Here is a 23,444-nt window from a genome sequence, read left to right as displayed (position 1 = left end):
GGAGTGGATGGGTAAAGTCACAGAATTGGAATGGGCTGAAAGCCATTCTACACAAAGTACAGCCACGCGTCAAAGAAGAACTCTTATTAATTTCGATATTGGTAAAGGTTCTCTTGGATTAACATCTGCTGATAACACAGTGTAGGTAACAAATCACAATTGTTGCACATAACATAAAGTGAAATATCTGTCAGGCATCTAAACCTCTTATTTTAGCTATCAAGTCTCAGTATCAAATCGGAAACATGATAATATTATTCAGATTTGTCAGCACTAGCACTTGCAATTTGCACATACAAAAAAAATGTCAGGAGAGACAACAGTGACACTCAATGTCCAGAACTGTCGCCTTGAACACAAAAATATTTTAATGGTGGTACGCAATATTATATGCATGTAAATGCATTTGTCTATGTTCATATAATCATTTTTTGTGTATGTAGTGCTCGGTCAATAATGGGAGTTATTGTAATGTCACTCTTGAAAACTACAATTTGAGATATTACCAGCATATACAATTATCGCCCGAATGCAATAAAATCTGTTTTGTCAAAGGTTAGCTGTCAAACCTATATTACTGAAGAGGTGTGCACAATGTCTCACATAATTGTGATGAGCATGACATTACCTATAACTCAAACTAGTCAAAATCACCACTGGATTTCATTTCGAAGTGAATAATTCTGCTTACAGCTTTTCAAGGGGCGTTTGGATAACACGATCTATATTCTACTTTAAGCTGAACGACATTTGTTGCGTTTAGTGCTGAGCTACTTTGATAAGTACAATGTAATATTCGGTTTGAGAGGCGCTGGGTTCAAATAAGTACACCAAATGAATCAAACATCCTGTACTTAATCCAATTAAATATATATAAATATAATTTATTTTTTTATTTTTAGTAATGTATGCATTTATTCAATACAGAAAGTTCACACAATTCTTAAAATATATCTTTTCAATTTCCATTATTTAAATGAGATATATATGGTTTGAGGTTTCTTACTGTCTTTCTGGACAGAATATTAACCAAATAAAATGTGACATTAGTTAGATTTTATTTCTTTTTTGGTATATTTCATTTATTTATTTTTGTATTTCAAGTATTCGTAATATGTACAGCTTACATAATAGTCGAATTCTGTCATAAGTTTCGATTAATTATGGGATGTTTTTACTGGATGTGTAGAGTTTGAGGTCTTTTTATTGTTATTCTGCACTTAGGCCGAAGATTTTTGGATTTATACATCCCTCTGCGTTCACGATAACAGTGTACGGCATTCATTGGCGTGTTCGGCTTCACTGATAACTGTCTACTATTTTTAGTTGTATTGTGCTGCAAGTAGTTCCCATTTTGCGTTATATATACATTTGTTTCCTGTCTACCTATATTTGTCAATTATCATTCTCAATTTCTGGCCATATATATGGTTAAGTTATTGCAACTTATACTTGTATGCTTCGGTTTACATATACTATAAATATGGTTTCTATTTTCAATAAGTGCTACCTCATTTTGTGATTTATGGTATGACTTTAAAATCTCAAATTCCATTGTCCTCAAAACTTCACATTTTTGTCCCATCACAATGCACTATTTGCATTACCCGTTTTATTAAATGTCTTTGTTTTCCATGAGACCTTTCATTTCAGCCGAGTATTTAATAACATGTCCGTTAGAATGTCAACGGCTTTCTGTGTGACAATCTGCTGAATAGCTTGCTGAAACCGTGCTGTCTGATTCCATCGTGTAATTTATATATAAACATCAAACACAAATCTGGTTTCCATTTAACCTTGTAAGTTGTCTGACGTAAATGCTACTAACCCATTTCAGCATTTCTAGCTGAAAACTGTAACAGGTGACACATCAATAGTATCAACGGAAAAGCTATGAATGAAATGAAACAAATAGTTATTTAAGATTATACAATCAACAACACAGTTTGTGCAACATGTGTTATTACGACGGCGTCGCCAGAGAAACGCCAATTTACAATATACACTTGGCTTTCATAACAAAATTCAAATATAAAAAGTTCGTCAACCTAATCATCAAGCTGATAAATTTCATTCAAATTGTTTACATTCCTCTATGAAATCGAGTGAAGCTTTCAAAGTTTGCAATAATATAATTGTCAGGTCGTATAATTCCATTTGGCTCTCCTTCGCTGTAAACTGAAGCACTTTCAGGTGAAATATACCAACTACTTAGAAGAATTTCTTGCCCAAATCCACAAATACAGAAATCCACAGTTTCCATTTCTAAAGTGTAGATCCGGTCGTTTGGTTTTCCATTTTCTCGAATAAGTTCATCTTGTTTCGTCTGTATGTTTACGACAGTCTTAGTGACATTCTTCATCTCTTCAAATCTTTCATATCAGCTCCAATGGCTTTTAAGAGTGGAAGCATTTTATCAGACATTTCTTATTCCTCTGTACATAAATCTCGTTTTCAGGACCAACCAAAATGCCGGTGGGTAATGTCATTTGTCTAGTCATCAGAAAATACCAACAATCGCAAAACAAGGGGATTGAGTACAGATTTTAAATTCATGTCCATTGCTAATGTTACATAATAATTAATATAAACTGCAACGACATGCATAGCGTTACTGGTTAGTGGTATAAATACCCCCAGGTGTGGATGCTTTGCTTTCAAGTTTAATAGTACATCATACCAGATAGTTCCAACCATGTAAGCCATTTTTGCATAATACATAGTGCACCATGAGTAGCACATACACTTGGATATATCCAAATAAAACAACACACCAGTCGGTTGAGCATGGTATTTGGCGAGTGGGACACTGAGCTCAGACATTTTGGGTGTGAAAAACAACCAATCGTCATCTTCCATGCTTCAGTATTAATACCTATTGCTGTTTGGACCTTTCCTAGTCACCTGATAGTAAACTCAAATACAAAAAGAGCTATAACAATTGTTAGGTTCCAAGAACCATAAAAACATTCGTGTGTGCGAAAGGTATTTGAGTCATTAAGTACAAAGAAGGAATATAATAATTACTATATTAGAAGCAATGATTTAAATATATGTATTTTGATCTAGACTTTTGCAGTTATGCTTCTAATAGAGCAAATGCAGCACTGGTTGAACATAGCTAAAAGTAGAGATACGAGTGGTGTATACTGACTATGCTATAAATATAATTAGGATGAATTGATAGTTTGTTAATACATCTTTCCGGGATAGTATTGGTTTCATGCATGTTACTATCTGCAGCAATGTGCGGGAGAATACAGTAATGTTACCCATATATATGGTTATATGAGACCGACATATCTCTATTCCGATACCTTTATAAATTGCTTAAGTGAGATATTATAGTTTTGCCTAATAATGAGATCATGAACAATTTATAAATCAGAATACATAAGTTAAACATAATATAAATAATAAAATATAAATAGTTGTTTTGACCTTTTGCATGTGTAATCTTGAACATGATTTAACTGTTATTGAGTATTGAGTATGATGTTGAAATTGAGAATGATAAAGAACGAGAAAAACACACAAACAATTTAAACAACAATTGTAAAAAAAATGACGCCACAAAAAGTATTAATTAAATACGTTAGATACTCTGCTAACTCATGAGTGGGTAAAACTAATCTGACCCACGACGGTCTAAACAAAGATCGCGTTTCCCATACAATGTACAGCCATAGTCTATACTTGTAGTAGCTATTTTAAACGCGTTCTTTGCATTTTATCTCGTCTATTTCTGTTTACGCAACAGCGAACATTTTCAAGAATCCACTGTCTTCTTTGACGCTATTGGTTAAATATTGACGTAAATGTAGATGTAAACTAAACAAAATTTAACACATTAAATCAATCAGAAATACAATTCATTTATTGTTTAGATACATTCGTTTGCAATCTTTTTCATCCACAGATTTAAATTGTATGGCAAAGAGACCACAATCCAGACAAGAAGCATTGTACACGTTGTCATAGAAACCCATGACATTTATGGCAATGCAAAACGTCGAGGTGGTGATTACTTTTCGGCTGTTATGTCCAATGATGAACTACAGAAGTATACATCCGGTAGAGTGAGGGATTATGGGAATGGAACATATTCAGTGTTTTTTTATGCTGCATGGACAGGAGATGCAAATATATATGTGTCGCTTGTACTAATCCGAGAAGCAATTGACTTTGTCCAAAACGTCATAAGAGAAAGCAAAGTTTTGCATTTCCGTGCTCAATTTGTTGATGGAGAAACACGTGAATACGTTAATTGTCAACTAGAGAACAACGGATTATGGAAAGATAAGTGTACATATACAAATCACAATTCCCTGGGAATAACAACAACAATTGCTTGCAACAAGCCAAACAAACTGGGATGTGACAAACTGTATGACATCACTACCATTGTGAGTGAGTTAAATAATCTTATACACGAAGAGATTAAAGATGTTCAGTATCTGTTCGATAGGTAAGATAGAGTCTAATGATTACTTTACAATGAATGTAGATGTTTATTGTTAAGATATAAGATCTGTGATGAAATGATTACTATTTGTTCTGATTTTTTCTGATTTGTTGGTGAGTGTAATAAAGCCCATTTATAAACATTTGTTGTAAAGTGTAATTGTGAGGATGTGGAATATATATTCATTTGTTACCAGTCAAGTGGTACAACATATGTCAATGCTGTTTTTACCAAGTGTTCAGAATAGCTAATTTAGTGAATACTTTGGTACTATGTGTTTGTAATAGATAATAGAATACCAACAATCGCAAAAGGCGACGAATGTTTTCGACTGACTTTTTCATCATATACAAAGTGTTAGCTATGAATTAAAGATTAGTGTTTTTTTTCAAATGTTTAGAATACCAATGGTTGGGATAAGTTTTGATGATTACTTTCCTGCCAGGTGTTTATGATGACGCAATGATAACATATTATATGACTGGGAGCATATAATTAATAGTTACATTGCTTTGGTATTTTCTCTTACTAAACATTAATCACATATTAGCATAATGCACTAAAACAATGAACGTGATTTTTGCCGCTGTCGAATATATTGACATTTTTCCTCCTTTATTGGCAGTTTAATAATTTTCTACTCACAATACCATACGCTATTATCTAGTACATGACTAAACGCTATAAAAGAATGTATTCTATTTACATGTAGGAACTATCACCAAACGATGATAGCTGGAAGTCCAATGAAAGTAAAAATAACAGGTGAGAAGCATTTGTACTATTAACTCTTCTAGCTATATAAACAAATCAGTACGTTAGATGGCATCAATACTGTATCAAATGACCAACAGTAAATTTCGCCAAGCTGTTTGAACCTAATATTGAATATTTTAATATGAATGTTGTTACACCAAATCAAACAAAATAAAATATCAGATCGCACGGCTTGTACTTAACGACAGTTCCAGTCCTATATCTGCTCCGAGCAGAGCTAGCAACTAAAGCTCCCACCAAGCCCGTCTACTACTCTCGACATACATTCTAAACATAAAATTTACTCTAAAGTTGCACTAGCTAATCACAAGGTAATCACTCATCATATCCGAAAAAGTAAGCCGATTATAGACACTTTCGTTGACTTTATTATTAACATATTTCACCTTTGGGTTAGGTTTGTATCTATCGATGCCAAAGGTTACTATTCTAGTTTCATATGTCAAGATCACATATTCTAATCGGATAATATCCACTCGGCTTGGTACGAATGCCAATTACTCGCTTTAAAATGCCGTTTAGATAAAATCTGCTGACGGCATATACTTTTATGTCAAACAATGTCACCAATTCATGGCAACTGAGATATTGTCTAAAATAAGTTGTCAAAATATCACGTTAGACATATTTTACAATTGATATTTCAGAGCATGATCTTGATTATAGTTTTACATTTTAACACAATTAATTTGTCTCAATGTTGAATATTTTGAAAATTGTCTTTTTTGTTCGTTTTTTCGGGGTGTTTATGTTTAAGTTACTATCATTTATCCACAAAAGGCTGAACACATAATTTAACAACATTTTAATGTTATTAATTGCAAATTACGGTTAATTTTACGATATTAATGTATACTCTTTTATCTAGATTCCAAGTTACCATCACCAATATTGCCTGTATGTGGTCCTGATTTACCTATTCCTATATCTGATGGATACTGGGTCAATAACGTCACATTCATTCCCATGGTTTGTCAAAGTATGCAGTGGTCACAGGTTGAAGCAAATAAATGTTTGTCTAATAAACTTTTCAAAATATATGGAGATTCTACTTTAGGGCAAGTTCGACGTAGGTTATTTGGCGCACTCAGAAGCTATTCTAGTATAGAGTACCAGTTTATTGCTCCACGCATGGGTGGCGGAGCAAGGTTAGTGGAAAATATGGTTATGGAAAGTGACTACTTGGACAGCCTTTCACAAGACGAATGTAGCACAAAACAGCTCATTGTAATTTTGAATTTCTCTTTTCATTTTGGTATGTGGTCGAATAGAGCATACCTGGAGAGAGTTTTCCACGCAAGAGCGGCGGTAGAGAGGTTAATAGGACGTTGTCATGACAATGTACTCATCTTCATTAAAATGGCGCATCCACGTGAGAACGAATATGCAGAACAATCAGCCCATAGCAGCAACTGGACTTTCTACGCATTGAACCGTATGATCAGACGTATCTTTGGCGGCATAGGTGTTCACTTCTGGGAACTTTGGGATTTGGTAGATTCTCATCCTTCACCCAATGTGATTCATGTTTCCAAATACCTCCTCGATCAGCAAGTACAGCTGTTATTTTCATACATTTGTCCTAAACTTGGAGCAACAAACTAGATGTTGTACATATCATATCAATGCACAGTATTTGGTGAAAGGTAAATTGTATTGTAATTGTTTAATCACAAGTATACAATTGTAACTGAACGTACACTAGTTGTAATTCACATACACATTAGCTGTTAATAATTAACTATTTCGTTTAATAAGTACATTATTAATTTGGTCATATTAATAGTCTAATTAGTTGGGGAACACTTTTTTTTAATAGATGTGAATATATATATGAATATGTTGTATATGTTCAGATTGCTTGGCCTTTTTTTTCATAATATAAATTAAAAATAATTATTGTTTCATGAATACACTGCTTATTAGAAATAATAAACAACCCAAACGTGTATAGAAGGTAAATTATAAAATTAAACATTTTCTAATCTGTATTATTTAAATCCTCCATATGATGTCCAACAGTTTTATATAGTACAGCCAACATATCTTATCACAATAACAAATGGGAGTTGCTGCAAGGTTTTATAAAAGGTGTTTGAAATAAAAAGATCAGATAAAAAATGTAATTCTACACTCTCCAACTTTGAGTCCATATGTATATTTCATTGCATAAATTGTTGATATATGCTGGAGAAGTAATGTGTATTGACAGTGGGATGTTATCATTGGGCATTACTTTTACTATGCACATATTGTGTATTGACAGTGGGATGTTATCATTGGGCATTACTTTAACTATGCACATATTGTGTATTGACAGTGGGATGTTATCATTGGGCATTACTTTAACTATGCACATATTGTGTATTGACAGTGGGATGTTATCATTGGGCATTACTTTAACTATGCACATATTGTGTATTGACAGTGGGATGTTATCATTGGGCATTACTTTAACTATGCACATATTGTGTATTGACAGTGGGATGTTATCATTGGGCATTACTTTAACTATGCACATATTGTGTATTGACAGTGGGATGTTATCATTGGGCATTCCTTTAACTATGCACATTTTGTGTATTGACAGTGGGATGTTATCATTGGGCATTACTTTAACTATGCACATATTGTGTATTGACAGTGGGATGTTATCATTGGGCATTACTTTAACTATGCACATATTGTGTATTGACAGTGGGATGTTATCATTGGGCATTACTTTAACTGTGCATATATTGTGTATTGACAGTGGGATGTTATCATTGGGCATTACTTTAACTATGCACATATTGTGAATTGACAGTGGGATGTTATCATTGGGCATTACTTTAACTATGCACATATTGTGTATTGACAGTGGGATGTTATCATCGGGCATTACTTTAACTATGCATATATTGTGTATTGACAGTGGGATGTTATCATTGGGCATTACTTTAACTATGCACATATTGTGTATTGACAGTGGGATGTTATCATTGGGCATTACTTTAACTATGCACATATTGTGTATTGACAGTGGGACGTTATCATCGGGCATTACTTTAACTATGCACATTTTGTGTATTGACAGTGGGATGTTATCATTGGGCATTACTTTAACTATGCACATATTGTGTATTGACAGTGGGATGTTATCATTGGGCATTACTTTAACTATGCACATATTGTGTATTGACAGTGGGATGTTATCATTGGGCATTACTTTAACTATGCACATATTGTGTATTGACAGTGGGATGTTATCATCGGGCATTACTTTAACTATGCATATATTGTGTATTGACAGTGGGATGTTATCATTGGGCATTACTTTAACTATGCACATATTGTGTATTGACAGTGGGATGTTATCATTGGGCATTACTTTAACTATGCACATATTGTGTATTGACAGTGGGATGTTATCATTGGGCATTACTTTAACTATGCACATATTGTGTATTGACAGTGGGATGTTATCATTGGGCATTACTTTAACTGTGCATATATTGTGTATTGACAGTGGGATGTTATCATTGGGCATTACTTTAACTATGCACATTTTGTGTATTGACAGTGGGATGTTATCATTGGGCATTATTTTAACTATGCACATATTGTGCCAATGGGTTATTTGCTTGGCGCGTGAAAAAGTGTTTCAATATGCCCAACGCAGTATTTAATTTTTTTGATATTATGTATAATCTGCATGGGTGACATGTACATCCTAAATAAACTCATACGGAGGGCAACATGCCTGGAATGTGATCAGTTTACATATAAACACATATATGCATGAATAGAATCCAGTAATTGAATAGTACGAAGCAAGTTTGGAATGTATTCTAATTAAACGAACATTTAGACTTGTGAAGACAACTGATCGAATGGCTTTATGCATACAGCACATATTCTGATTATGCTCTGTAAGGAAGATGACTGGCAAATTCGGGAAACACCCAGTGTGTACATGGTAGTACAGAAGCGAGTGAAGATATAAACCATTACACGCTTTTTTCATATAAAAAATCCACTGTGGTAGGTCAAAAATGTGATGAGTCTATTGGATAAGCTTGTTGTACATATATGCACATGAGTATAGGAATAATTAATGCTGTAAGTATTGGAAGGGGTGGAGGATTTCATGTTTACAATAACTGGTTGTAATGTACTATCTCGTTGTTTTAAGGATGCAGTTTGATATTTGTTGCTTTCTTGTGGTGGGTGGAAGATGTGTTGATTGGTTGTTGGGTCATTGTTTAGACATGGTCATGGCATGGTCCCAATCAAAATTTGATATGGCGGTGTCTCCTAAAAACATGGCATCAACATTTATTTACTGTTGTAGATCCTGAGAACTAGCCATTGAATATGATGAATAAATGGTATGCTGAACAAGATTTATTAATTATGACTGACAATGATTCATTTTGAATTGGGAGCAAACTTTGACATCTAGTCGTTGTATTGTTACGCTTCTAAAATAAATTCCTAAAATGTCTTGAAACTGATTTAAAGGATATCGATTGTAAAATATAAAAATAAAATAGTTGTCAACAAATTAATGTATTTTGTGGTCATTTTTAATTTTCAAAGGCAGTGTTTATCAAATTGTATTGTAGCAACGGCTCAGGTGACATGCCTTTGCTGTGTCCGTCAAGTTGGGTGTTCGTTTGACCAAAGTTCTTCTGGCATAAATTTCGCTTCTACGTATTGCAACATTTGGGTGAATTTGTTCTTGATTTCAACTATGAATGCCCCTGAGATGGTTCTGTACATCGCGTCTTGCATTCTTCCTTCTGTGGTTTTCAATTTGATTTTTGACTTTGTTAATAAAGTTTGAATTTTTGAGTTTCTGTTTGAATGATCGAGAATTTGTGTTAGGTATATTGATTATTAGTCAGTTCCTTCAATAAACAGTTTTATTTATTTTATTTATTTTGCAGAATTGTATTGTTTATGCAATTCCGTAATTTCGGATTCACTGTCAGTTGTTCCTGAGTTTATTGTCAGTTTGTGTGATGTAATACTGACATTTATATAAGTAATAATTTAGTTACAATTTTTGTTTAGTCTCAATAAATTTCAATAAATTTTCACGAGAGGCATGATTGCGGTAATAAAATGAGATAAACAATGGAAAAATCAAATGAAGACGTTATTCATCCTGAATTTCCTGTAAATTTCAAAAGGAACAAAATCATGTACTTGTACTCGTTTGAAAACAAAGCATCTTACCAGCCTAGAAGGTGATAGGATAATAATAATGACATATTCGTTTTTATCTGAAGATGTTTTGAAAATTCTGTGTCTACTTATCAAGTGTTGCAACGTCGCCGTACTATTCCCAATATACCACCTAACTTGATATTTTTGAGAACAACTCGACAAATACACGGTACATCTCATCTATACTCATCTGTAATATTTTTTACAGTTTACTGTGAACTTCACGCTTCTAATCCCTCGTCTGGTACGACTGACTGACGTTCCGCGAGACGTCGGTAGTGAATCCCGAGTAAAACTACGCGTCGCAAATTGAACATTCTGAGCCAATAGGGTTGACGTAACTAACAATCAAAGACGTTCATTGGAAAATTGCAATTGGTGAAACAATCTATGAATAGAGCTGAATATTCGCAGTACTATGGAGTACGAAAACCGTGCATGTCGCATTGTGTCAGTAGTACAGTATCTGATTGAGTGGCAGGTCTTAACAGATTAATGACCCCTGTGACATATCATAAAATTTATAGTGTAACAGACTGTGTGTGTGTGTGTAACATTTATTGTGTCTAAAAATATAAACAAATAATGACAATGTCAGATTTTCATAAAATATTGACAAGTTAAAAACTTATGTTAAACAGTTTACAGTTGATGAACTATTTATACATAGATTATTTTCAAACATTTAAAAAAGTCAAGTTGTAAATCACCTGTAGTGTGAGTTCACAACTTTTGAGTTCAAACTTAATCGGTAGATGTGTTATGCCACTTATTCACTGTCATTGTTTATAAGAATCGTATTTTACTGGAACCCATGGTGGGTGAAACTATTTGAAGCGTAATTAATATACAACAAATGTGTCTCCATCGAATATCTCGTCTGTGGATTATGATTTATGTTGCAACTAGTGGACAAAATATACTATATTTAGTGCAGTCGTTATTAGACGTTTACGCAGGTAAGCTTACTTTTTATTTATTCATTTGGTACACAGATCAATAAACATAGAGCACAATACGAGATATGAAATGAGAATATGTTTTAGTCATCCTCTTGTAATCCGCTACTTGTTGCGACAATGGTTGTAATCTGTATGTTAACTAGGCACAAAATAGGCACACAAACAAAAATATTTACGTCACCCTCCCCGACTCGACTGGACGCCATATTGATAACTGCAAATGCAGCGTGCCTGGCGTGTGGGCAATTTATTTTTGTATATTACTTTTGACTTTGTCAAGCGTAGCTATGGGTGATTGTTCTTTGTTGTCGGTCGTCTAGGTAATTTCTTTTACTATTTCGACTTCTTATTGAAAACGACAAGCCTGATTGCCTTGATACTTGGTTTATATGTACCTTGCGTAGATCTAAGTTACATTTGTTCATTTTATGATGATCCTTGATTCTATAAGTGTGGTGAATATTTTATCATTTCTAGTAAAAAGTGGTATTTTTGACATCTTGTTGAAAACCGCCAGGCCGATGGCCGATAATATATACATTATATGGACTAAAAGTTGGTTCTCTCCTAGTTTAGTTCATTTCATGATAATATTTATCTTTAATTGAAATGTGCATTGCTAACAGCAGAGGTATAATAATGTAATAATGTAGATTGTGGTATCGCTATAGGTGTAATGATGTAGATTGTGGTATTGCTATAGGTGTAATGATGCACATTGTGGCATCGCTATAGGTGTAATGACGTAGATTGTGGTGCCGCTATAGGGATAATGACGTAGATTGTGGTATCGCTATAGGTGTAATGATGTAGATTGTGGTATCGCTATAGGTGTAATGATGTAGATTGTGGTATTGCTATAGGTGTAATGATGCACATTGTGGCATCGCTATAGGTGTAATGACGTAGATTGTGGTGCCGCTATAGGGATAATGACGTAGATTGTGGTATCGCTATAGGTGTAATGATGTAGATTGTGGTATCGCTATAGGTGTAATGATGTAGATTGTGGTATTGCTATAGGTGTAATGATGTAGATTGTAGTATTGCTATAGGTGTAATTATGCAGATTGTGGAATTGCTATAGGTGTAATGATGTAGATTGTAGTATTGCTATTGGTGTAATTATCTGGATTGTAGTATTGCTATAGGTGTAATTATGTAGATTGTGGTATTGCTATAGGTGTAATGATGTAGATTGTAGTATTGTTATAGGTGTAATTATGTAGACTGTGGTATTGCTATAGGTGTAATGTCGTAGATTGTAGTATTGCTATAGGTGAAATGATGCAGATTGTGGTTTTGCTATAGGTGTTATGATGTAGATTGTAGTATTGCTATATGTGTAATTATGTAGATTGTAGTATTGCTATATGTGTAATTATGTAGATTGTAGTATTGCTATAGGTGTAATTATGTAGATTGTGGTATTGCTATAGGTGTAATGATGTAGATTGTAGTATTGCTATAGGTGTAATTATGTAAATTGCAGTATTGCTATAGGCGTAATTATGTAGATTGTGGTATTGCTATAGGTGTAATGATGTAGATTGTGGTATCGCTATAGGTGTTATGATGCAGATTGCGGTATCGCTGTATGTGTAATGATGTAGATTGTGGTATCACTGTAGGTGTAATGATGTAGATTGTGGTATTGCTATAGGTGTAATGATGTAGATTGTGGTATCGCTGTAGGTGTAATGATGTAGATTGTGGTATCGCTATAGGTGTAATTTTGGAGATTGTAGTATTGCTATAGGTGTAATTATGTAGATTGTGGCATCGCTATAGGTGTAATGACGTAGATTGTGGTGCCGCTATAGGGATAATGACGTAGATTGTGGTATCGCTATAGGTGTAATGATGTACATTGTGGTATCGCTATAGGTGTAATGATGTAGATTGTGGTATTGCTATAGGTGTAATGATGTAGAATGTAGTATTGCTATAGGTGTAATTATGTAGACTGTGGTATTGCTATAGGTGTAATTATGTAGATTGTGGTATTGCTATAGGTGTAATTATCTAGATTGTAGCATTGCTATAGGTGTAATTATGTAGATTGTGGTATTGCTATAGGTGTAATGATGTAGATTGTAGTATTGCTATAGGCGTAATTATGTAGACTGTGGTATTGCTATAGGTGTAATTATGTAGATTGTAGTATTGCTATAGGTGTAATTATGTAGATTGTAGTATTGCTATAGGTGTAATTATGTAGATTGTGGTATTGCTATAGGTGTAATGATGTAGATTGTAGTATTGCTATAGGTGTAATTATGCAGATTGTGGTATTGCTATAGGTGTAATGATGTAGATTGTAGTATTGCTATAGGTGTAATTATCTGGATTGTAGTATTGCTATAGGTGTTATGATGTAGATTGTAGTATTTCTATAGGTGTAATTATCTACATTGTAGTATTGCTATATGTGTAATTATGTAGATTGTAGTATTGCTATATGTGTAATTATGTAGATTGTAGTATTGCTATAGGTGTAATGATGTAGATTGTGGTATTACTATAGGTGTAATGATGTAGATTGTAGTATTGCTATAGATGTAACTATGTAAATTGCAGTATTACTATAGGTGTAATTATGTAGATTGTGGTATTGCTATAGGTGTAATTATGTAGATTGTAGTATTGCTATAGGTGTAATTATGTAGATTGTAGTATTGCTATAGGTGTAATGATGTAGATTGTGGTATCGCTATAGGTGTTATGATGCAGATTGCGGTATCGCTGTATGTGTAATGATGTAGATTGTGGTATCACTGTAGGTGTAATGATGTAGATTGTGGTATAGCTATAGGTGTAATGATGTAGATTGTGGTATCGCTATAGGTGTAATGATGTAGATTGTGGTATCGCTATAGGTGTAATTTTGGAGATTGTAGTATTGCTATAGGTGTAATTATGTAGATTGTGGTATTGCTATAGGTATAATGATGTAGATTGTAGTATTGCTATAGGTGTAATTATGTAGATTGTAGTATTGCTATAGGTGTAATTATGTAGATTGTGGTATCGGTATAGATGTAATTATGTAGATTGTGGTATTGCTATAGGTGTAATGATGTAGATTGTAGTATTGCTATAGGTGTAATTATGTAGATTGTGGCATTGCTATAGGTGGAATGTTGTAGATTGTAGTATTGCTATAGGTGTAATTATGCAGATTGTGGTATTGCTATAGGTGTAATGATGTAGATAGTAGTATTGCTATAGGTGTAATTATGTAGATTGTAGTATTGCTATAGGTGTAATTATGTAGATTGTGGTATTGCTATAGGTGTAATGATGTAGATTGTGGTATTGGTATAGGTGTAACGATATAGATTGTGGTATTGCTATTGGTGTAATGATGTAGATTGTAGTATTGCTAAAGGTGGAATGATGTACATTGTGGTATTGCTATAGGTTTAGTGATGTAGATTGGGGTATCGCTATAGGTGTTATGATGCAGATTGTGGTATCGCTGTATGTGTAATGATGTAGATTGTGGTATCACTGTAGGTGTAATGATGTAGATTGTGGTATTGCTATAGGTGTAATGATGTAGATTGTGGTGTCGCTATAGGTGTAATGATGTAGATTGTGGTATCGCTATAGATGTAATTTTGGAGATTGTAGTATTGCTATAGGTGTAATTATGTAGATTGTGGTATTGCTATAGGTGTAATGATGTAGATTGTAGTATTGTTATAGGTGTAATTATGTAGATTGTAGTATTGCTATAGGTGTAATTATGTAGATTGTGGTATCGCTATAGGTGTAGTGATGTAGATTGTGGTATTACTGTAGGTGAAATGATGTAGATTGTGGCATTGCTATAGGTGTAATGTTGTAGATTGTAGTATTGCTATAGGTGTAATTATGCAGATTGTGGTATTGCTATAGGTGTAATGATGTAGATTGTAGTATTGCTATAGGTGTAATTATGTAGATTGTAGTATTGCTATAGGTGTAATTATGTTGATTGTGGTATTGCTATAGGTGTAATGATGTAGATTGTGGTATTGGTATAGGTGTAACGATGTAGATTGTGGTATTGCTATTGGTGTAATGATGTAGATTGTAGTATTGCTAAAGGTGGAATGATGTACATTGTCGTATTGCTATATGTGTAGTGATGTAGATTGGGGTATCGCTATAGGTGTTATGATGCAGATTGCGGTATCGCTATATGTGTAATGATGTAGATTGTGGTATCACTGTAGGTGTAATGATGTAGATTGTAGTATTGCTATAGGTGTAATTATGTAGATTGTGGTATCGCTATAGATGTAATTATGTAGATTGTGGTATCGCTATAGGTGTAATGATGTAGATTGTGGTATCGCTATAGGTGTAATTTTGGAGATTGTAGTATTGCTATAGGTGTAATTATGTAGATTGTGGTATTGCTATAGGTATAATGATGTAGATTGTAGTATTGCTATAGGTGTAATTATGTAGATTGTAGTATTGCTATAGGTGTAATTATGTAGATTGTGGTATCGATATAGATGTAATTATGTATATTGTGGTATTGCTATAGGTGTAATGATGTAGATTGTAGTATTGCTATAGGTGTAATTATGTAGATTGTGGCATTGCTATAGGTGGAATGTTGTAGATTGTAGTATTGCTATAGGTGTAATTATGCAGATTGTGGTATTGCTATAGGTGTAATGATGTAGATAGTAGTATTGCTATAGGTGTAATTATGTAGATTGTAGTATTGCTATAGGTGTAATTATGTAGATTGTGGTATTGCTATAGGTGTAATGATGTAGATTGTGGTATTGGTATAGGTGTAACGATGTAGATTGTGGTATTGCTATTGGTGTAATGATGTAGATTGTAGTATTGCTAAAGGTGGAATGATGTACATTGTGGTATTGCTATAGGTTTAGTGATGTAGATTGGGGTATCGCTATAGGTGTTATGATGCAGATTGTGGTATCGCTGTATGTGTAATGATGTAGATTGTGGTATCACTGTAGGTGTAATGATGTAGATTGTGGTATTGCTATAGGTGTAATAATGTAGATTGTGGTGTCGCTATAGGTGTAATGATGTAGATTGTGGTATCGCTATAGATGTAATTTTGGAGATTGTAGTATTGCTATAGGTGTAATTATGTAGATTGTGGTATTGCTATAGGTGTAATGATGTAGATTGTAGTATTGTTATAGGTGTAATTATGTAGATTGTAGTATTGCTATAGGTGTAATTATGTAGATTGTGGTATCGCTATAGGTGTAGTGATGTAGATTGTGGTATCACTGTAGGTGAAATGATGTAGATTGTGGCATTGCTATAGGTGTAATGTTGTAGATTGTAGTATTGCTATAGGTGTAATTATGCAGATTGTGGTATTGCTATAGGTGTAATGATGTAGATTGTAGTATTGCTATAGGTGTAATTATGTAGATTGTAGTATTGCTATAGGTGTAATTATGTTGATTGTGGTATTGCTATAGGTGTAATGATGTAGATTGTGGTATTGGTATAGGTGTAACGATGTAGATTGTGGTATTGCTATTGGTGTAATGATGTAGATTGTAGTATTGCTAAAGGTGGAATGATGTACATTGTCGTATTGCTATATGTGTAGTGATGTAGATTGGGGTATCGCTATAGGTGTTATGATGCAGATTGCGGTATCACTATATGTGTAATGATGTAGATTGTGGTATCACTGTAGGTGTAATGATGTAGATTGTAGTATTGCTATAGGTGTAATTATGTAGATTGTGGTATCGCTATAGATGTAATTATGTAGATTGTGGTATTGCTATAGGTGTAATGATGTAGATTGTAGTATTGCTATAGGTGTAATTATGTAGATTGTGGCATTGCTATAGGTGGAATGTTGTAGATTGTAGTATTGCTATAGGTGTAATTATGCAGATTGTGGTATTGCTATAGGTGTAATGATGTAGATAGTAGTATTGCTATAGGTGTAATTATGTAGATTGTAGTATTGCTATAGGTGTAATTATGTAGATTGTGGTATTGCTATAGGTGTAATGATGTAGATTGTGGTATTGGTATAGGTGTAACGATGTAGATTGTGGTATTGCTATTGGTGTAATGATGTAGATTGTAGTATTGCTAAAGGTGGAATGATGTACATTGTGGTATTGCTATAGGTTTAGTGATGTAGATTGGGGTATCGCTATAGGTGTTATGATGCAGATTGTGGTATCGCTGTATGTGTAATGATGTAGATTGTGGTATCACTGTAGGTGTAATGATGTAGATTGTGGTATTGCTATAGGTGTAATGATGTAGATTGTGGTGTCGCTATAGGTGTAATGATGTAGATTGTGGTATCGCTATAGATGTAATTTTGGAGATTGTAGTATTGCTATAGGTGTAATTATGTAGATTGTGGTATTGCTATAGGTGTAATGATGTAGATTGTAGTATTGTTATAGGTGTAATTATGTAGATTGTAGTATTGCTATAGGTGTAATTATGTAGATTGTGGTATCGCTATAGGTGTAGTGATGTTGATTGTGGTATCACTGTAGGTGAAATGATGTAGATTGTGGCATTGCTATAGGTGTAATGTTGTAGATTGTAGTATTGCTATAGGTGTAATTATGCAGATTGTGGTATTGCTATAGGTGTAATGATGTAGATTGTAGTATTGCTATAGGTGTAATTATGTAGATTGTAGTATTGCTATAGGTGTAATTATGTTGATTGTGGTATTGCTATAGGTGTAATGATGTAGATTGTGGTATTGGTATAGGTGTAACGATGTAGATTGTGGTATTGTTATTGGTGTAATGATGTAGATTGTAGTATTGCTAAAGGTGGAATGATGTACATTGTCGTATTGCTATATGTGTAGTGATGTAGATTGGGGTATCGCTATAGGTGTTATGATGCAGATTGCGGTATCGCTATATGTGTAATGATGTAGATTGTGGTATCACTGTAGGTGTAATGATGTAGATTGTGGTATTGCTATAGGTGTAATTATGTAGATTGTGGTATCGCTATAGGTGTAATGATGTAGATTGTGGTATCGCTATAGGTGTAATTTTGGAGATTGTAGTATTGCTATATGTGTAATTATGTAGATTGTGGTATTGCTATAGGTGTAATGATGTAGATTGTAGTATTGCTATAGGTGTAATTATGTAGATTGTAGTATTGCTATAGGTGTAATTATGTAGATTGTGGTATCGCTATAGGTGTAGTGATGTAGATTGTGGTATCACTATAGGTGTTATGATGTAGATTGCAGTATCGCTGTATGTGTAATGATGTTGATTGTGGTATCACTGTAGGTGTAATGATGTAGATGGTGGTATTGCTATAGGTGTAATGATGTAGATTGTGGTATCGCTATAGGTGTAGTGATGTAGATTGTGGTATCACTATAGGTGTTATGATGTAGATTGCAGTATCGCTGTATGTGTAATGATGTAGATTGTGGTATCACTGTAGGTGTAATGATGTAGATTGTGGCATTGCTATAGGTGTAATGTTGTAGATTGTAGTATTGCTACAGGTGTAATTATCCAGATTGTGGTATTGCTGTCGGTGTAATGATGTAGATTGTAGTATTGCTATAGGTGTAATTATGTAGATTGTAGTATTGCTATAGGTGTAATTATGTAGATTGTGGTATTGCTATAGGTGTAATGATGTAGATTGTGGTATTGGTATAGGTGTAATTATGTAGATTGTGGTATTGCTATAGGTGTAATGATGTAGATTGTAGTATTGTTATAGGTGTAATTATGTAGATTGTAGTATTGCTATAGGTGTAGTGATGTAGATTGTGGTATCGCTATAGGTGTAGTGATGTAGATTGTGGTATCACTGTAGGTGAAATGATGTAGATTGTGGCATTGCTATAGGTGTAATGTTGTAGATTGTAGTATTGCTATAGGTGTAATTATGCAGATTGTGGTATCGCTATAGGTGTAATTTTGGAGATTGTAGTATTGCTATAGGTGTAATTTTGGAGAATGTAGTATTGTTATAGGTGTAATTATGTAGATTGTGGTATTGTTATAGGTGTAATGATGTAGATTGTATTATTGATATAGGTGTAATTTTGGAGATTGTAGTATTGCTATAGGTGTAATTATATAGATTGTAGTATTGCTATAGGTGTAATTATGTAGATTGTGGTATCGCTATAGGTGTTATGATGTAGATTGCAGTATCGCTGTATGTGTAATGATGTAGATTGTGGTATCACTGTAGGTGTAATGATGTAGATTGTGGTATTGCTATAGGTGTAATGATGTAGATTGTGGTATCGCTATAGGTGTAATTTTGGAGATTGTAGTATTGCTATAGGTGTTATTATGTACATTGAGGTATTGTTATAGTGTAATGATGTAGATTGTATTATTGATATAGGTGTAATTTTGGAGATTGTAGTATTGCTATAGGTGTAATTATATAGATTGTAGTATTGCTATAGGTGTAATTATGTAGATTGTGGTATCGCTATAGGTGTTATGATGTAGATTGCAGTATCGCTGTATGTGTAATGATGTAGATTGTGGTATCACTGTAGGTGTAATGATGTAGATTGTGGTATTGCTATAGGTGTAATGATGTAGATTGTGGTATCGCTATAGGTGTAATTTTGGAGATTGTAGTATTGCTATAGGTGTTATTATGTACATTGAGGTATTGCTATAGGTGTAATGATGTAGATTGTAGTATTGCTATAGGTGTAATTATGTAGATTGTAGTATTGCTATAGGTGTAATTATGTAGATTGTGGTATCGCTATAGGTGTAGTAATGTAGATTGTGGTATCACTATAGGTGTTATGATGTAGATTGCAGTATCGCTGTATGTGTAATGATGTAGATTGTGGTATCACTGTAGGTGTAATGATGTAGATTGTGGTATCACTGTAGGTGTAATGATGTAGATTGCGGTATTGCTATAGGTGTAATGATGTAGATTGTGGTATCGCTATAGGTGTAATGATGTAGATTGTGGTATCGCTATAGGTGTAATTTTGGAGATTGTAGTATTGCTATAGGTGTAATGATGTAGATTGTGGTATCACTGTAGGTGTAATGATGTAGATTGTGGCATTGCTATAGGTGTAATGTTGTAGATTGTAGTATTGCTACAGGTGTAATTATCCAGATTATGGTATTGCTGTAGGTGTAATGATGTAGATTGTAGTATTGCTATAGGTGTAATTATGTAGATTGTAGTATTGCTATAGGTGTAATTATGTAGATTGTGGTATTGCTATAGGTGTAATGATGTAGATTGTGGTATTGGTATAGGTGTAACGATGTAGATTGTGGTATTGCTATTGGTGTAATGATGTAGATTGTAGTATTGCTAAAGGTGGGATGATGTACATTGTGGTATTGCTATAGGTGTAGTGATGTAGATTGGGGTATCGCTATAGGTGTTATGGTGCAGATTGCGGTATCGCTGTATGTGTAATGATGTAGATTGTGGTATCACTGTAGGTGTAATGATGTAGATTGTGGTATTGCTATAGGTGTAATGATGTAGATTGTGGTATCGCTATAGGTGTAATGATGTAGATTGTGGTATCGCTATAGGTGTAATTTTGGAGATTGTAGTATTGCTATAGGTGTAATTATGTAGATTGTGGTATTGCTATAGGTGTAATGATGTAGATTGTAGTATTGCTATAGGTGTAATTATGTAGATTGTAGTATTGCTATAGGTGTAATTATGTAGATTGTGGTATCGCTATAGGTGTAGTGATGTAGATTGTGGTATCACTATAGGTGTTATGATGTAGATTGCAGAATCGCTGTATGTGTAATGATGTAGATTGTGGTATCACTGTAGGTGTAATGATGTAGATTGTGGTGTTGCTATAGGTGTAATGATGTAGATTGTGGTATTGGTATAGGTGTAACGATGTAGATTGTGGTATTTTCTATTGGTGTAATGATGTAGATTGTAGTATCGCTATAGGTGGAATGATGTACATTGTGGTATTGCTATAGGTGTAGTGATGTAGATTGGGGTATCGCTATAGGTGTTATGATGCAGATTGCGGTATCGCTGTATGTGTAATGATGTAGATTGTGGTATCACTGTAGTTGTAATGATGTAGATTGTGGTATTGCTATAGGTGTATGATGTAGATTGTGGTATCGCTATAGGTGTAATGATGTAGATTGTGGTATCGCTATAGGTGTAATTTTGGAGATTGTAGTATTGCTATAGGTGTAATTATGTAGATTGTGGTATCGCTATAGGTGTAGTGATGTAGATTGTGGTATCACTATAGGTGTTATGATCTAGATTGCAGTATCGCTGTATGTGTAATGATGTAGATTGTCGTATCACTGTAGGTGTAATGATATAGAATGTGGTATTGCTATAGGTGTAACGATCTAGATTGTGGTATCGCTATAGGTGTAATGATGTAGATTGTGGTACCGCTATAGGTGTAATTTTGGAGAATGTAGTATTGTTATAGGTGTAATTATGTAGATTGTGGTATTGTTATAGGTGTAATTATGTAGATTGTGGTATTGTTATAGGTGTAATGATGTAGATTGTATTATTGATATAGGTGTAATTTTGGAGATTGTAGTATTGCTATAGGTGTAATTATGTAGATTGTAGTATTGCTATAGGTGTAATTATGTAGATTGTGGTATCGCTATAGGTGTAGTAATGTAGATTGTGGTACCGCTATAGGTGTAATTTTGGAGAATGTAGTATTGTTATAGGTGTAATTATGTAGATTGTGGTATTGTTATAGGTGTAATGATGTAGATTGTATTATTGATATAGGTGTAATTTTGGAGATTGTAGTATTGCTATAGGTGTAATTATGTAGATTGTGGTATCGCTATAGGTGTAGTGATGTAGATTGTGGTATCACTATAGGTGTTATGATGTAGATTGCAGAATCGCTGTATGTGTAATGATGTAGATTGTGGTATCACTGTAGGTGTAATGATGTAGATTGTGGTGTTGCTATAGGTGTAATGATGTAGATTGTGGTATTGGTATAGGTGTAACGATGTAGATTGTGGTATTTTCTATTGGTGTAATGATGTAGATTGTAGTATCGCTATAGGTGGAATGATGTACATTGTGGTATTGCTATAGGTGTAGTGATGTAGATTGGGGTATCGCTATAGGTGTTATGATGCAGATTGCGGTATCGCTGTATGTGTAATGATGTAGATTGTGGTATCACTGTAGGTGTAATGATGTAGATTGTGGTATTGCTATAGGTGTATGATGTAGATTGTGGTATCGCTATAGGTGTAATGATGTAGATTGTGGTATCGCTATAGGTGTAATTTTGGAGATTGTAGTATTGCTATAGGTGTAATTATGTAGATTGTGGTATCGCTATAGGTGTAGTGATGTAGATTGTGGTATCACTATAGGTGTTATGATCTAGATTGCAGTATCGCTGTATGTGTAATGATGTAGATTGTCGTATCACTGTAGGTGTAATGATATAGAATGTGGTATTGCTATAGGTGTAACGATCTAGATTGTGGTATCGCTATAGGTGTAATGATGTAGATTGTGGTACCGCTATAGGTGTAATTTTGGAGAATGTAGTATTGTTATAGGTGTAATTATGTAGATTGTGGTATTGTTATAGGTGTAATTATGTAGATTGTGGTATTGTTATAGGTGTAATGATGTAGATTGTATTATTGAAATAGGTGTAATTTTGGAGATTGTAGTATTGCTATAGGTGTAATTATGTAGATTGTAGTATTGCTATAGGTGTAATTATGTAGATTGTGGTATCGCTATAGGTGTAGTAATGTAGATTGTGGTACCGCTATAGGTGTAATTTTGGAGAATGTAGTATTGTTATAGGTGTAATTATGTAGATTGTGGTATTGTTATAGGTGTAATGATGTAGATTGTATTATTGATATAGGTGTAATTTTGGAGATTGTAGTATTGCTATAGGTGTAATTATGTAGATTGTGGTATTGCTAGGTGTAATGATGTAGATTGTAGTATTGCTATAGGTGTAATTATGTAGATTATAGTATTGCTAT

General features: G+C 33.8%; 2 protein-coding genes across 2 annotated transcripts in view; both read left to right on the top strand.

Moving 5' to 3' along the window:
* On the top strand, positions 1 to 7,383 carry LOC146735748 (NXPE family member 3-like). The gene is made up of 4 exons (XM_085506238.1): positions 1 to 141; positions 3,920 to 4,468; positions 5,178 to 5,230; positions 6,111 to 7,383. Exons 1-4 carry the CDS (start codon positions 8 to 10, stop codon positions 6,845 to 6,847), a joined length of 1,473 nt encoding a protein of 490 aa, XP_085362364.1. The 5' UTR covers positions 1 to 7; the 3' UTR covers positions 6,848 to 7,383.
* Positions 7,384 to 11,327: 3,944 nt separating this feature from the next.
* The window catches only part of LOC144356787 (NXPE family member 4-like), a 77,373-nt gene continuing 65,256 nt past the window's right edge, over positions 11,328 to 23,444 (top strand). Inside the window, exon 1 of the mRNA XM_085506237.1 lies at positions 11,328 to 11,415. The gene's annotated coding sequence lies outside the window, so the exon portion shown is untranslated. The remainder of the gene's footprint in view (positions 11,416 to 23,444) is intronic.

This window comes from Saccoglossus kowalevskii, chromosome 12, assembly GCF_978046115.1.
Source record: "Saccoglossus kowalevskii chromosome 12, keSacKowa6.1, whole genome shotgun sequence".
Taxonomy (NCBI): domain Eukaryota; kingdom Metazoa; phylum Hemichordata; class Enteropneusta; family Harrimaniidae; genus Saccoglossus; species Saccoglossus kowalevskii.
Note: the sequence above shows the minus strand (reverse complement) of the source record. Positions and strands in the feature narration are given on the sequence as shown.

Bases quoted from the DNA above. Each gene is read 5' to 3' on its own strand.
- LOC146735748 (XM_085506238.1), top strand. From the start codon at position 8: ATGGGTAAAGTCACAGAATTGGAATGGGCTGAAAGCCATTCTACACAA. The intron at 4,469-5,177 runs GTAAGATAGAGT...ATTTACATGTAG, and splicing joins GTTCAGTATCTGTTCGATAG to GAACTATCACCAAACGATGA. The intron at 5,231-6,110 runs GTGAGAAGCATT...TCTTTTATCTAG, and splicing joins AATGAAAGTAAAAATAACAG to ATTCCAAGTTACCATCACCA.